Genomic DNA, 13994 nt, shown 5'->3' with positions numbered 1-13994 from the left:
TATGAGACAACATGGACAGCTCACGGCCAGCAGTTCAAAGTCCAAGATAAAGAGATTCTTTTTTCCCCTTCTTCTGCATCCTCAATAGTGCTCCAAGCTTGTCCATTTGACCTGCTAGTGATCTAGTTCCCAGGTTTAAACTTCCTCCTCCTTTCTCTCCATTTGTTTCTGCTCTGCATTCTAGACATATCCTCTTCAACTCATCTGGATTGGGGCTCTATCCTGGACATTGGATAGCTCAATCAGATAGTTCAACATGAAAAACATTCCTGTAGGCAAGGTTACACATCGTAACACAACATGTGTTATGATCACTGCCCCAATTACTTTTAGTGCCCCACATGTAACACACAATAGTTCTTGTAAACAAAATGTACATGGTCTTAAACTGTCATGTATCAAAATTCTAAAAGCAAACCTTGTTTTGTATGACATTACAATGAAAGTGGTTATAATCACATCGGAAAAAGTACACAAAAACAGTGGTAACTGTTGGTATTAAATGTTTATTTTACAGAAAGTATGGTGACCACGATTGGACATAATCCACTGAAAATAAAAAATCTAAATGTAAGATTTAAATCTGCAAGTTACTCTAGAAATGAAACCTCTCTGGATTGAGATACACAGTATCTACATAAAGAATTGCAATACCAAATTAAATCATACTTAGCAGACATAATGACACAGCTCCTTTTGAATAATTATTTAAAACCAAACCAGTACTCCTCCCAGCATCCTGCTTAGTATCCATATATACACAGAGCAAAAGATCTATATGCTGTACTCTGCTCTTTTAGTAAAATACACTGGTTACAGCATTAGGGTCAGTTGGTGTATTGTCACTCTTGCTGGTAATATAACTTCTGGTAATATAACTTCCACTAACTATGCAGTGGATTCAAGTTGGAGTTGAGAAGTGGAGTCGATGACATCTCTTGGAAGACTTTCTCTGGCCTCCTGCATCTTTCTCCTGGCCCTCTGGAAGGCCTCTGAAAGAAAAAAAAGCATGTGAATAATAATAATAATAAATAAAAAAAGATTGCTATAACAATGCTGTATAAAGGTCAATATGTTTTTTTTCTTGAAAATATTTTTGGTTTCAATAACCAACCTTACTGCAATGTGGAGTTTTAATTCTGTAATACTTTGTGCATAAGAGCTGGAAGGAAGTTGTGTCTTCAGAAACCTTCCAACTCATTCTGACTTAAAATCTTTCAACCTCTAGAACTTTAGCACTCAGGATACTGAAAATCTAGAAATTTAATGTCAGTGTTTTTACCCAGGACAGTGCAAACAGCTCCCTGCTGACTAAATCCTCCCAGCTGATCGACAACTTTCTGTCTTCTCTTCTTCAGAATGGCAGCATCAACAAAGGACCTGAAACATCCAAAAAACATTATTATTATTATTATTATTCGTTATTAGGAAACCTTCAATAATAAAAGCAAATAATCTTTGCGTGTGCACTGATGATGTATTTAAGGAACGAGTTCTCTCCTAAGCAGTTTGCCTGTGAGGAAAGCAAACTGAAACTTGCTCTGAAACTAGAGCTCATCTTTGAAAATGATTGAGTTAACTGAATCTTCCATCAAAACATGTGTCAGTGTGTTGATACAGTATGTTGATACCGTGGTGCTGGAGATGTGTGATATTGCAGAAATGCTGCCGTGATCAAACTTATACATTAAACAGAACTCCAGTGACAGAAATGTAGAAGTATGTTTATTCCGGCCCATGGTTGACATGGCACGCTTGAGACCATCCTGTCATTACCTGGCCTGCTGGATGCAGTGGAGATTAAAGGTGACACTTCCTGTGGTTTCAGTACAAAAGCCAAAGCGACTGAGCCTCTCTCCCTGAAGCCAGACACAAACATAATAACTTAACGTGAAACATATCATTAAATATTTTGTAACAAACCTGCAAAATATGCCTTTGCTGATGCACAATGAATGTAACCACCAGAGCGGTATATATATTTTTTAATTCTCAGGGTATATTTAAAAAATTTTAACTCTTTGGGAGCTCCATGTCAGAACAAAAAAACTGAGAATCAGTACTCCTGGACTTTGTGTGTAGTTTACCAGTTCTGAGCTCACCTTGAAGGTCCCTGGTATTCGGACATAGCTGTGATCTTCAAGCTCCGCAGAACCTCCAATAAAGAAGCGCCTCAGAGCAGAGACGGTCCCTGTCTGAAGGGGTCTCCATGTGTGACAGGTCACTGTGTGTTTACCTGGCATGCACGCAAAAATACAAACAAAATATATCATGCACGCCAACAAGACTAAGAAACTAAGCAATTTATTGAGCAAATGACAATTAGCTATGTTTAGATGGTGATTTGAAATTCAAAGATAAGGGCATTCATGGACGCTAAATGAAGAGATCTGATAGGTTGTGTTTTTACATGCCTCAGAGAATAAGCGAACTGGGCCTGCCGCTAAATTGTGTTAAATATAACAAAATAAGGAGAAAAGGCTGGTTAATTGATGAACTGGATATATTTAGGCTTTGGACTGTTGGTCAGAAAAGACAATAATGGGGATATTTAATAATGGGAAAAAAATTACTTTCACCTTTTTAAAATTCTAGATAAAAAAAATTGTATAAAAGAACAAGCTGCAAAATTATTTTAATAATAAAAATGTATGTATTTTTTTTTTATTATTATTATCAGCCTTAAGTTAAACCAGTCGGTTTTCAGTGCATGTAGTGTACCAGGCATGGCAGGAAAAAGGAGATATCCATAGCCTTCAGTTCGATAGCGCTGCCACGAGTCCAGAGACAGAACCTTGAAATAAAGGACTGGCCACTGGAGAATTGATTCTGAAATTAGAAGAAGAAACTTTTGTATCAGTAAAATCTTTTAAATTTTGTTATCAACTTAAAGTTAGCATTCACTGGTTGATACGAACCCTCACTCTCCTTTTCACTCATGTAAAAAGCCTCAAAGTTGAAGGGGTAACTAAACACAGCGACGTTTTCCTGTTGGCAGAGATCAAATTGTGGTTATTATTATCAATCGCAGTAGCCATCCTCTGAAGCTATGCATACAGGAAAATACACACCTTCCCAAATGACTTGGTCCGGCAGGTCTGAGTAACACCTGACAGAGACTGGAATGGCAAACTGGACCAACCTTTAACAAGCAAATATTAAAGAATTAAACTGGCAAAATGAGGTCTCAACAACACCAAGGCAAGTCAAGTAAGTTCCATATACTGCATGGGACTCACTGTTGGGCAGTTCCATGTAGAAGTGAATGTATAAGTTATCGTATTCAAAGCCTTTAGCCAAAACTGTGAAGAGAGAAGAAGAAGATAGAATGCTTGTAAATGTTAATTGTGAATCTAAAAAGATATCTTTCATGATGAGCACAGCCTTTCTACTCACCAATCTCTCCATTCATCAGGTAACGCAGAATACCTAAAGGGGGCTAGACGACAGACATGTTGTTAATGCAGAAACCTTTGCATGGCCAGTTATCAACTGCAATTTAATCTACTGTTAATATGTGATCCATTGTTTTGGATATTTTTCATCAGATAACGACAAACACTTTTTAACTCCAGAGGCATATACTGTGTCTTTAAAAAAAAATTATTTTTAACATGGTCATATATGATATTGCTATTTTAAAGATAATCAGATTATCCACTGTTAAAGTGATAAAACAGGCAATGAGAACATGCACCGCTCAGCTGTTGGAAACCATTATTAAATGCCTGTTAAATGCCTCACCATTTCAAAGTCCAGTCCAACAAGGCTATTAAGATAGTCCTTGTGCCTCACATACAGCTAGAAATAGAAAGAAGTGAACGTGTTAATGTCTTCATTTCACTTCATAATCAATAATCTCAACATGAACAGTTCTTGGTGGTCCTGAAGAAAAAGTAATGGTGACTCACATCTTTGTACATGTTCTGCTCCCTGTCTTTTTCCTCTGGCTTCATGGCTGTGGATACATTCTCCAGAGTAAGACGCCAAACTTCTCTCTTCTCCCCTTGTGTCACAATCCTGCACAAATATACAGACACGCTGGCTTTCATTTGATTCACTGTGCATTTTTAATTGTAGTGAATGTTATCCATTCATTCACTAATACATTTTCTATACCCGCGGCAGGACGCCAGCTGCCACTGGACGAGAGGCATGGTTGCCAATCCATCAAATGTCCAAAACAGACAAATGAGATGAACAACCATTCACGCTCACATGCAGTCCTTGTGTCAACTTAGAATCACTAATTACCCTAACATGCAGGTTTTCGGACTGTGGGAGGAAGCTGCACTACCCAGAGAGGACCCAAGCATGGACGTGCGAACATACAAACTTCACACAGAGACGCTCCAGCTGAGATTTCAAGCAGAAACTTTTTTGCTATCAAGCGACTTTGCTAAGTAGGTTTCTTTGGAGCCCTCAGAAAAAGTCCCATATTTCATCCTTTCTTATCCAGTGTTGGTCAATCATTAATATTTCAGTCAGGATCAATGTGCAGATATTTAGCAGCTAGTGTAGCTAAAAATCTGTAATGAAATGTTAACTGTGTGTTTATATCATACAGTAAAAATATGATATTAATAACACGATAATATGACAGAAGATTGGGTTCTGGATGAGGCCCAATGTGTCCCCTGATGTTACAGACTTACCTGTAGGGATCTCTGCCTTTATTGAAGTCAGGTTTTATAATGATTGTTCCACTGCCATCTGTTTTTATGGTCACCAGCAAACACTCATTCTCTCTCTGGCCTAGCCTGGGAAATAGTGACATGGCCAGTGAAGCTTGGTATTAGACAGCTCGGAAAACAATTTATCCAACATGTTGCAGACAAGCTCTTCCACCAATAAGGATTAAAAAGGCAGGTTATTTACAGTACAGGGAAAAATTCTTAAGACAACCCCTCATTTCTTTATATTCTGCTGGGAAAAGGGGAAATAGATGCAGTGATTTATTGAAACATGCGAACCGGAACATGCGAAATGGAAAAACAGTATATTAGGAAAAAAACAGAGCTTGTGTATTTTAACGAGCTTGAATGTCAGTATTTGGTCTGAGCTCCTTTGTTGTTCATCACAGCCTGAACCCTCTTAGACCAGCTTTCTGTCCTTACTTTAAGGAGTCTTCAGGAATAGTTCTTCAGGCTTCTTGAAGGACATCCCAAAGCTCTTCTTTGGATGTGGGCTGCCTTTTGTTCCGTTCTCTGTCAGGATGATCCCACACTGCTTCAGTAATGTTGAGCTCCGGACTCTGGAGAGGATTCATCCCTCCATCAGACCTGCTGCCACTGATTTTCAGTCCACTTCTTGTGTCCTTTGGCACAGCTCAGCCTTTTCTCCCTGTTTCCCTTCCTTAAGAACGGCTTCTTGACAGCCACCCTTCCATGGAGCCCATTTCTGATGAGGCTTCAGTGAACGGTAGATGGATCAACTGAAGAGCCAGATGCATCTCTCAGGTCCTGTGTCAGGTTTGGGATTTTCTGCTGGATTTTTTCCCTATTTCTTCACTTTCAGATACTGTTCAATAGCAGTAGCCGAAGAATCGTCAAACTGTTGGTATCAACAGAGAATATGTAACATCACCCGGAATAAAGTTAACAAACAGATTTTTACCACTGTCAGAGCCAAATGTGACTGAGTGTAACAGACAGAGAGACGGTACAAAGCAGCAGATGGACAGAGAAACTGTGCCGAGTGTCAAGGTCAAAGATACTCTTGTGCTTGGAGACGTAGCCATATCTAATATAAACATAAACAGAATGGTTACATGCAGCTATCCAAGTGCCACTGTCTCTGACATCACAAGATTACTACCAGAGGTACTGGCAAAACACCAAGGGGTGAAACAGCTGATTGTGCACGTGGGTGCAGTGGACATCAGAGAGAATCAGTCTGAAATCTTAAAAAAAGACTTTGAGAAACTGTTTGAGAGTCTTGATAAAGTGACAATACCAACATTCATAAGTGGACCTGTCCCAAACATCGACAGGAGGATCAACAAATTCAGCCGGCTGCTTCAGTTGAACACATGGCTGTCCAAAGTCTGTGAGTCCAGAGGACCTCATTTCATTGAGAACTTTAATCTTTTCTGGCAAAGAGATGATCTCTTTCAAAGAAAAGGCCCACACCTGAACAGAGGTGGAGTGAGACGACTGACGGATAATCTTCTCCACGCTCTGAGGCATCAGAAGGGGCCAGGGCCAGGACCAGGACCAGGACCAGGACCAGGACCAGGACCAGGACCGGGTCCTGTGCTGCCGCAGAGAGAGAAGACGAGCCAGAGAAGAGCTCCTGCCTCGCCACCCAAGGACCCAGCAAAGGATTCAGCCACAGCAGCCACAGCAGCACCTCCAGCATCCCGAACACAGGATTCAGCAGCTCCACCATCGCCTTCACCACGGCCCTCACCACAGGCCTGGGACCCACCTGCTGCATCTACACCCTCCAGAGATGTTTCACCATCGTTCTCTTCTCCACCGTCACCCAGGAGATTCCCTGATCACCTTGAAAGCTTGGTGAAATCGGGGATCAAAATGGTTCCTCTCACGCCAAACATGGCAAGATCAAGAATTCTATCCTCAAAGAAGCATCGAGCCCCTCTCCCTCCCCAGCCTACTCCATCGACCAAAGCCCCCCCAGCTTGGCCCCCACCACCGGTGCCCACAGCTGTCATTTCCAACAGCGTCAATGCTGTTGTCTAGGACGCTAAGGGCCTCTGTGTTGGTAAACACCATCTCAACCAGAGGTCCAAGGATGGAGTGAAGAGAGGGACAATCAGACTGTCCAATCAGAGAAATCTTATCCATATCCCTTGCAAGAACACAGCATCCAGTTCAACTATAACTAATCTCAAACACGCAGTACTCAATGTCAGATCTTTAAGTAACAAATCATTCTTAATTAATAGTTTTATTTCCTCTCACAATCTTGATTTTATGTTTTTAACTGAGACGTGGCTTGACAAAAACACAGCAAATGCAGTCCTGATTGAGTCTAGTCCACCTCACTTCAATTTTGTGTCTGAAACACGAGAAAACCAGAGGGGTGGGGGTGTTTGTGCCATGTTCAGGGACAATATACCCACCCACAAGTTGTCATTTGGGGTTTTTTTCATCATTTGAGTATGTGTCATTCAAAATGGAGATAAAACAATCTTCCATACTTTATATCACCATTTATAAACCACCACAGAATTGTTTTATTGATGATTTTACTGAACTACTTTCAATTGTGTGCACTGCTTTTGACTGTTTAGTCATAACAGGGGACTTGAATGTGCATGTGGACGTAGCACATAACAAGGAAGCTAAAGAGCTCACTGCTGTCCTTGAAATGTTTGGTCTAACTCAGCATGTGACTGAGCCCACCCACAACAGAGGGCACACTCTAGATGTGCTCATTTCAAGGGGTGTTGTTATTTCAAACGTGAATGTCGTCGATGTTGCTTTATCTGATCATTTCTGTGTTTTCTTCGACCTATCTACTTTACCCAAAACACCAGCTGGGTCTGCAGTTGTTCGGGGAAGACTCATAAATGACAGAACAGGGACACAGTTTATGGAAATGATTAGGTTTGAGAACACCCTGTGTTCTGATGTTGATGATCTGTTGAACTCTTACACATCAAGTCTCTTAAATGTTTTGGATACCATTGCTCCTGTCAAGGTTAGAATGGTTAAAAGTAGGCAAAGGGCACCATGGAGGAAAGAAGAGTCGGTCAGGGCACAGAAAAGGGAGTGCCGGAGAGCCGAACGGAAATGGCGCAAGTCAAAGCTCCAGGTTCATTATGAGACTTACAAAGAAAAGCTATGTGTGTTCAACCAGACTTTGCGTAGAACAAGGGAGAGTTATTTTTCTGAAATCATCAAAAACTGCACTAACAACTCTCGTGTCCTGTTTGCTACAGTAAACAGATTAACAAACCCTCCAGTTTCACTGCCTTTAGAACTCATTTCTACATCCAAGTGTAATGAGTTTGCAACATTCTTTAATGACAAAGTTCAAGGCATTAAAAATGCAATAATTTCCACAACACAAATAACTACTCTGCAGCCAGCTAGACACCTAGAGCTGACACATTTCACACCTGTTACTGACAAAACAGTCGAAGAGACCATCTGCAGTCTGAGTTCATCAACGTGCTGCCTTGATGAGTTGCCCACTAGATTCCTAAAGTCTGTGCTGAGCAGTTTGTTACCACAACTTGCTCATCTAGTCAACATCTCACTCCAGACTGGAACATTTCCAAAGGCCTTAAAAACTGCTGTCATTAAGCCTCTTCTAAAGAAGAGCAATCTTGATGCAACAGTACTGAACAACTACTGGCCCATATCAAACCTGCCATTCTTAGGCAAAGTCCTAGAAAAAGTTGTATACCAACAGCTTAGTGACTTTCTCCTGTCTAACAATGCTTTTGATACTTTCCAATCAGGCTTTAGGCCCCACCACAGCACTGAGACAGCTCTGATCAAGGTGATAAATGACATCCGCCTGAACACAGATGCAAGTAGAGTGACAGTCTTAGTTCTGCTGGACCTGAGTGCTGCCTTTGACACAGTTGACCATGCGATCTTATTACAGAGGTTAGAAGACTGGGTGGGAATCTCTGGTCGTGCTTTAAACTGGTTCAAGTCCTATCTGGAGGACAGGAAATATTTTGTTGAAATTGGTAACTGTGTCTCAGACCAAATGGCTATGACCTGTGGGGTTCCCCAGGGGTCAATCCTGGGACCCGTATTGTTCAATCTGTACATGCTTCCACTAGGCCAGCTTATACGCAGCTATAATGTGTCCTACCACAATTATGCAGATGACACTCAGATCTACGTGTCACTGACGGCAGGAGAACACGGGCCTGTAGATACACTGTGTCGCTGCATCGAACAGATCAGTGTGTGGATGCAAAACAATTTCCTCCAGCTAAACTCAGACAAAACTGAAATCATTGTCTGTGGCCCACAGAAACAAAGAGAAAGTGTTATCAGTCACCTTGAGACTCTCTCTCTAAAACCTAACTATCAAGTTAGAAATCTCGGGGTAATATTGGACTCAGACCTGAACTTTAACAGCCACATTAAATCTGTAACATCAGCAGCTTTTTACCATCTAAAAAACATTGCCAGAATCAAAGGAATAGTGTCTAAACCAGACTTAGAGAGACTGATCCATGCGTTTGTCTCCAGCAGGTTAGACTACTGTAACGGCCTGCTCACTGGGCTCTCTAAACGGGCTATAAGACAGCTGCAGTACATCCAGAACGCTGCTGCTCGAGTCCTGACTAGAACCAGGAAATACGACCATATTAGTCCAGTGCTCAGGTCTCTGCACTGGCTTCCTGTCGCTCAGAGAATAGACTTTAAAACAGCTCTGCTTGTTTACAAGTCTCTTCACGGTCAAGTGCCAAAGTACATCTCTGACATGTTAGAGCCATATGAACCAACTCGGGCTCTGAGAACCTCAGGGAGGGGTCTCCTGCTGGTGCCCAGAGTCAGGACTAAACAAGGTGAGGCTGCGTTTCAGTTTTATGCCCCTAAAATCTGGAACAGTCTTCCAGAAGATGTGAGACAGGCCTCAACTCTGACAATGTTTAAATCCAGGCTGAAAACAGTTCTATTTAGCTGTGCATATGACACCTGAAAGTATTTTATCTGCACTCTTCACTTTTTAATTACTTAATGATTATTTTAATGGGTTTTAAATTTCTTTCTTTTTAATTTCTTTCTTTTATTTTTTTTATTCCTTTTTAATGGTTTTATTGCCTTCTTGTGATTTTATGTAGCTGTAAAGCACTTTGAATTGCCCTGTGTATGAATTGTGCTCTATAAATAAAATTGCCTTGCCTTGCCTTGCCTAGATAGTTTTGTTTTAGGCCTAACACTTCTTTTGTCCTCCACTTGTCCAGTTTCCTCAAATGACTTCATTAAGGACACACTGCACACCATACTGAGATTTACCAAGTTTTCAGCTGATAGCTGAAATTTATGTCTGTCAAACTGTGTTATCTTTGACATGGGAACTAATTATGTGTCTTTGTGACATGATTCAAGTGACAAAGTGCTTAAATATACAACTTACAATTGCCTGGAGAACTACTGATGAAGATCTCCTCAAAAGATTACCATGTCTGCCTGCTTGGAAGCAAAATCTAACGAAAGTTTTCAGGGGAGGCTCAAGACATTTGGACAGTGCTGTACAGCATAACATATTCATTTGAGATGAGACGTTGCACGTTTACAAACAAGTCAATGAGCACCACCTATCTAATTTACATAGTCACATATCTAAGATTGCAATTTGAGCAGGTACACATCAATAAGAATGTGATGACATATAATTATCCTGTAAACATATCCTGATACAGACTGCGTGTTATAGCAGGTGGACCCACATAAATGAGGTTAATGGATGAGTGTTGTTCCTCCATTTCCCAAATAGGATGATATGACTGAAGTAACCCTAACTGAGGTTTCTGGTCTTACCTTCCTGGGGGGCCCAGGTCTCCCATGATGTGCATGGTCTGCATCGCATTATTCAGCACATGACTGCTCTGCACAAACTCCTCTGTGGGCTCCCAGTTGATGATTCTTGACTTAGGGATGCTTGAATCCCTGCAAAACATGCCAGACCATTAACTGTAGAACAATGTCAGTTGATGCCAGAAATGCTGTCCTTGAGGATTAAAAAGCCGTATTTGGGTGGAGGTCCTCAAATGCACAGCATTTATAAATGAACATAATACAAGTTTTATATGATCCACAGACAGAAACTCGAATTATGAGTATTTCCCAATGGAAGACAATCTAGGTTATGAATCCATTTGAAAACATAAGCTGGTCTTTCACCTACATGGTCCGCCTTTCTTGTCGTCTGTGTCTCACGCTGGCCATCCTCTCAGCCAGGAAGGTGGGGCTGGATTTGGTTGTGGTCAGTAAGTCAGTGTGCTGCTTTCAGGGTCAAAAACATTCAACTTCAGCACAGTATTCACAGGTATGACACCCCAAAAAATGAATGAAATCTTCAATTTTTCAATGTCTTAAGGAAGCATCTTTAATTTTCTCAAAATAGGAACCAATCACCTTGGACTGTGCAACTGTAGACAAGAGTTAACGTCTTTTTGAACAAATTCATGAAACTTTCAAAAGTAATGAAGAATATCCTTACTTTTTTCGAAAAGTCAAGCCATGGTGCTCTATCTACAACATTTTGTAATTCAACAAAGTGATGTAAGATATTCAGAGATTGAATTATGTTTTTTATAAAAGAAATAAAGACTGCAACTTTTCCTTTTAAATATACTGGGTTTATCTGGATGTTAATCAGCAATGATCGTCTGACATGCAAACAATTAGGAAACTCGATTTCACTATGTTTCTACTGAATCTTATATAGGCTTGAGTTTTATGTGGTGACAGAGTAAAATAATGCTATAGCGTATATTACTGGTGACACTGTCACATTACTGGTGACAGTGTTAAGATTGTGGGATGGAACATGAAATACCAGTTGGTGGAGCGGAAGGCAGTTGGTGTAGCGGTCATGATCGGTGTATGTGAAAATTCTGTGGTTACGACGGCACTTGGCCTTGTTAAGGGCCTTGATTTCTGAGTGATACTGACGGTCCAAAGGGGTCTGACATGCTTCCTCGTTCTGGAACAGCTCCATCTCATACTGGAACCACAGACAAATAGACACAGTTTTGGAGAGGGTACATTACTGGGACACTGTTGTCATGTTTTAGTGATAAATTTAGCTTCAACTGATGACCTTTTGGTTGTTTTCACAATCATTTGGGGTACGATGAGGACACCTAACACTCAAACCTCTACCTGACTGAAGAGTTTCTCCTGCCAGCCCATCACCATCTCCTCTTCATTATCACCTGCTAACAGAATAACAATAACGTCAAGTTGTTGAAATGTGATTTGAAAGAAATACCCACCGTATGATAAAGCATAGTGCTTTCTGTGGACAGCAGAACAAAGACAATATGACTTCACTGTACGCTCTGCATTCAATCAAAGTAGGAAACGCCTGTTTTTCTGTGTTTACATGTGTATTTCTGAGGATTACAATCTTCACAACTAAAAATAAATAACAAAATCACAAAGTTTACAGCAGCTCCCCTCTGCATGCGTGGAGCTGGTAAACGATTTCCAATCCCAAGCTATTGTAAACTATACAGGGAAATACTAACAGGAAACAACACAAACTGGCATGAGATGTGTACGGCTGAGGACGGGAGTGCCCTCAGAGTGATATCAATGAGGTCTTTGTGCTGAGCTCAAAGGATAATAAAAGGCAAAACCCATCTCAGCGCTGTTGAGAGTGGTACAGAATTGAGTTCAGATCACTTTCTTTCACCAGGCCATGAGAAAACTAAATTCATCTTGTGCTTTTCTTCACGAAAAGCATTTGCATTTCATCATTTACACATGCTTTTTGTTGTTTTTTTATTTATTTTTGAAGCAGCATAATAGGACTAAATTTGAAATTTCTTCACATAGTCTTGAGTTGTATCAGTTGTATCAAATGAAATCTTAAGATTGAATTTTTTTCGATTAGACACAAAAATGGTGTCAGCAAAACAAAAAAAGAGGTTGTTAAACTGTCCTCTGACAGTCATGATAGATATTTTACCTGTCTGGCCTTGTGATGTGAGGGTTTCCAGCTCAATATCTCCCCGGTCTTGCTGAGAGAGAACCTGGTGCTGAAGATGCTGAGAGAGGACTGCAGTGGAGGTCACCCTCTCTATGTGCACCCTGTAGTAAGCACACAGATTGATACCATGATCAAAAGTCTAATCTTATTCCACTTTAACTTTAGCTACTTACTTTATTTTCAGATTTTTGACAGTATCCCGGGAGCGGTACACAGATTCCCCGGTATCTGTGTTCCAAAAGTCTGCCATGGGAAACTATTGCGCTAGCATCCACGACAGACTGGTTTGCTATTAGCAACTGTCATGTTAGCAGTTAACACATTTTACTTGCACGCATAAAGCTGAAACCTGTTAGCTAGCTGCACTTAACATTTATAACTGTAAGCGGCGAAAAATATAAACCGAATAGATTATGTTGTATGTAAACGCTACAATGAGAAGATAACGCGCTAACAGTTCCGTTCAGACCACTGCAAATAGACGACGCTGAAGTTGGCATCCGATTCGCCAGCCTCCGATTCGCGCATTAAAGGGGTGGGCATAAAGGGCCATTTCACTGCTTTTTTGCATTTTGATCGACCAAAACAAGGTCCTGTATGGAAACTACAAAAGTTACACTGCTCAAATCTGGATGGAATTATTCTAAAGAGGTTGTAGATTCATTAAAATCTTGTTTGGGATTTGTGAAACCTTTTTCTGATTTGTGAAAATACAGAACAGGGCCATTTCACTGCTTTTTTGGTATTCTGATCACCCTGAACTGGGTCCTGTATGGAAACTACATTACTTAGACAGCTCAAATCTTGATATAATTATTCTAAAGAGGCTATAGATTCATTAAAACCTTGTTTGGGATTTGTGAAACCTTTTTCTGATTTGTGAAAATACAGAACAGGGCCATTTCACTGCTTTTTTGTTATTCTGATCACCCTGAACTGGGTCCTGTATGGAAACTACATTACTTAGACAGCTCAAATCTTGATATAATTATTCTAAAGAGGCTATAGATTCATTAAAACCTTGTTTGGGATTTGTGAAACCTTTTTCTGATTTGTGAAAATACAGAACAGGGCCATTTCACTGCTTTTTTGTTATTCTGATCACCCTGAACTGGGTCCTGTATGGAAACTACATTACTTAGACAGCTCAAATCAGGATGGAATTATTCTAAAGAGGCTATAGATTCATTAAAACCTTGTTTGGGATTTGTGAAACCTTTTTCTGATTTGTGAAAATGCAGAACAGGGCCATTTCACTGCTTTTTTGTTATTCTGATCACCCTGAACTGGGTCCTGTATGGAAACTACATTACTTAGACTGCTCAAATCTGGAT

The 13994-nt window shown here is 40.5% G+C and overlaps 1 protein-coding gene across 3 annotated transcripts; it reads right to left on the bottom strand.

Annotated features, from left to right (window-relative positions):
- Window positions 1–486: 486 nt before the first annotated feature.
- On the bottom strand, window positions 487–13143 carry mks1 (MKS transition zone complex subunit 1). Of its 3 annotated transcripts, none has more exons than XM_075486979.1 (18): window positions 12834–13143; window positions 12640–12761; window positions 11829–11884; window positions 11503–11670; window positions 10849–10946; window positions 10482–10610; window positions 4656–4760; window positions 3912–4020; window positions 3745–3801; window positions 3397–3439; window positions 3240–3302; window positions 3072–3142; window positions 2919–2988; window positions 2722–2829; window positions 2103–2236; window positions 1777–1859; window positions 1283–1380; window positions 487–992 (listed from the first exon to the last, which is right to left on the bottom strand). In XM_075486979.1, exons 1-18 carry the CDS (start codon window positions 12908–12910, stop codon window positions 889–891), a joined length of 1695 nt encoding a protein of 564 aa, XP_075343094.1. In that variant the 5' UTR covers window positions 12911–13143; the 3' UTR covers window positions 487–888. The 3 variants fall into 3 exon arrangements, with proteins under 3 accessions (XP_075343094.1, XP_075343096.1, XP_075343095.1); XM_075486981.1 differs by having other exon boundaries at window positions 10849–10943; XM_075486980.1 differs by having other exon boundaries at window positions 11829–11881.
- Window positions 13144–13994: the final 851 nt, after the last annotated feature.

Source organism: Odontesthes bonariensis, chromosome 16, assembly GCF_027942865.1.
Source record: "Odontesthes bonariensis isolate fOdoBon6 chromosome 16, fOdoBon6.hap1, whole genome shotgun sequence".
NCBI classification, from domain to species: domain Eukaryota; kingdom Metazoa; phylum Chordata; class Actinopteri; order Atheriniformes; family Atherinopsidae; genus Odontesthes; species Odontesthes bonariensis.
Note: the sequence above shows the minus strand (reverse complement) of the source record. Positions and strands in the feature narration are given on the sequence as shown.

Excerpts from the sequence above, each read along its gene's own strand:
- mks1 (XM_075486979.1), bottom strand. The coding sequence starts at position 12,910 with ATGGCAGACTTTTGGAACACAGATACCGGGGAATCTGTGTACCGCTCC. Across the intron at positions 3,802-3,911 it reads AGCAGAACATGTACAAAGAT|CTGTATGTGAGGCACAAGGA; the intron begins GTGAGTCACCAT and ends TTCTATTTCTAG. Across the intron at positions 1,860-2,102 it reads GAATACCAGGGACCTTCAAG|GGAGAGAGGCTCAGTCGCTT; the intron begins GTGAGCTCAGAA and ends GTCTGGCTTCAG.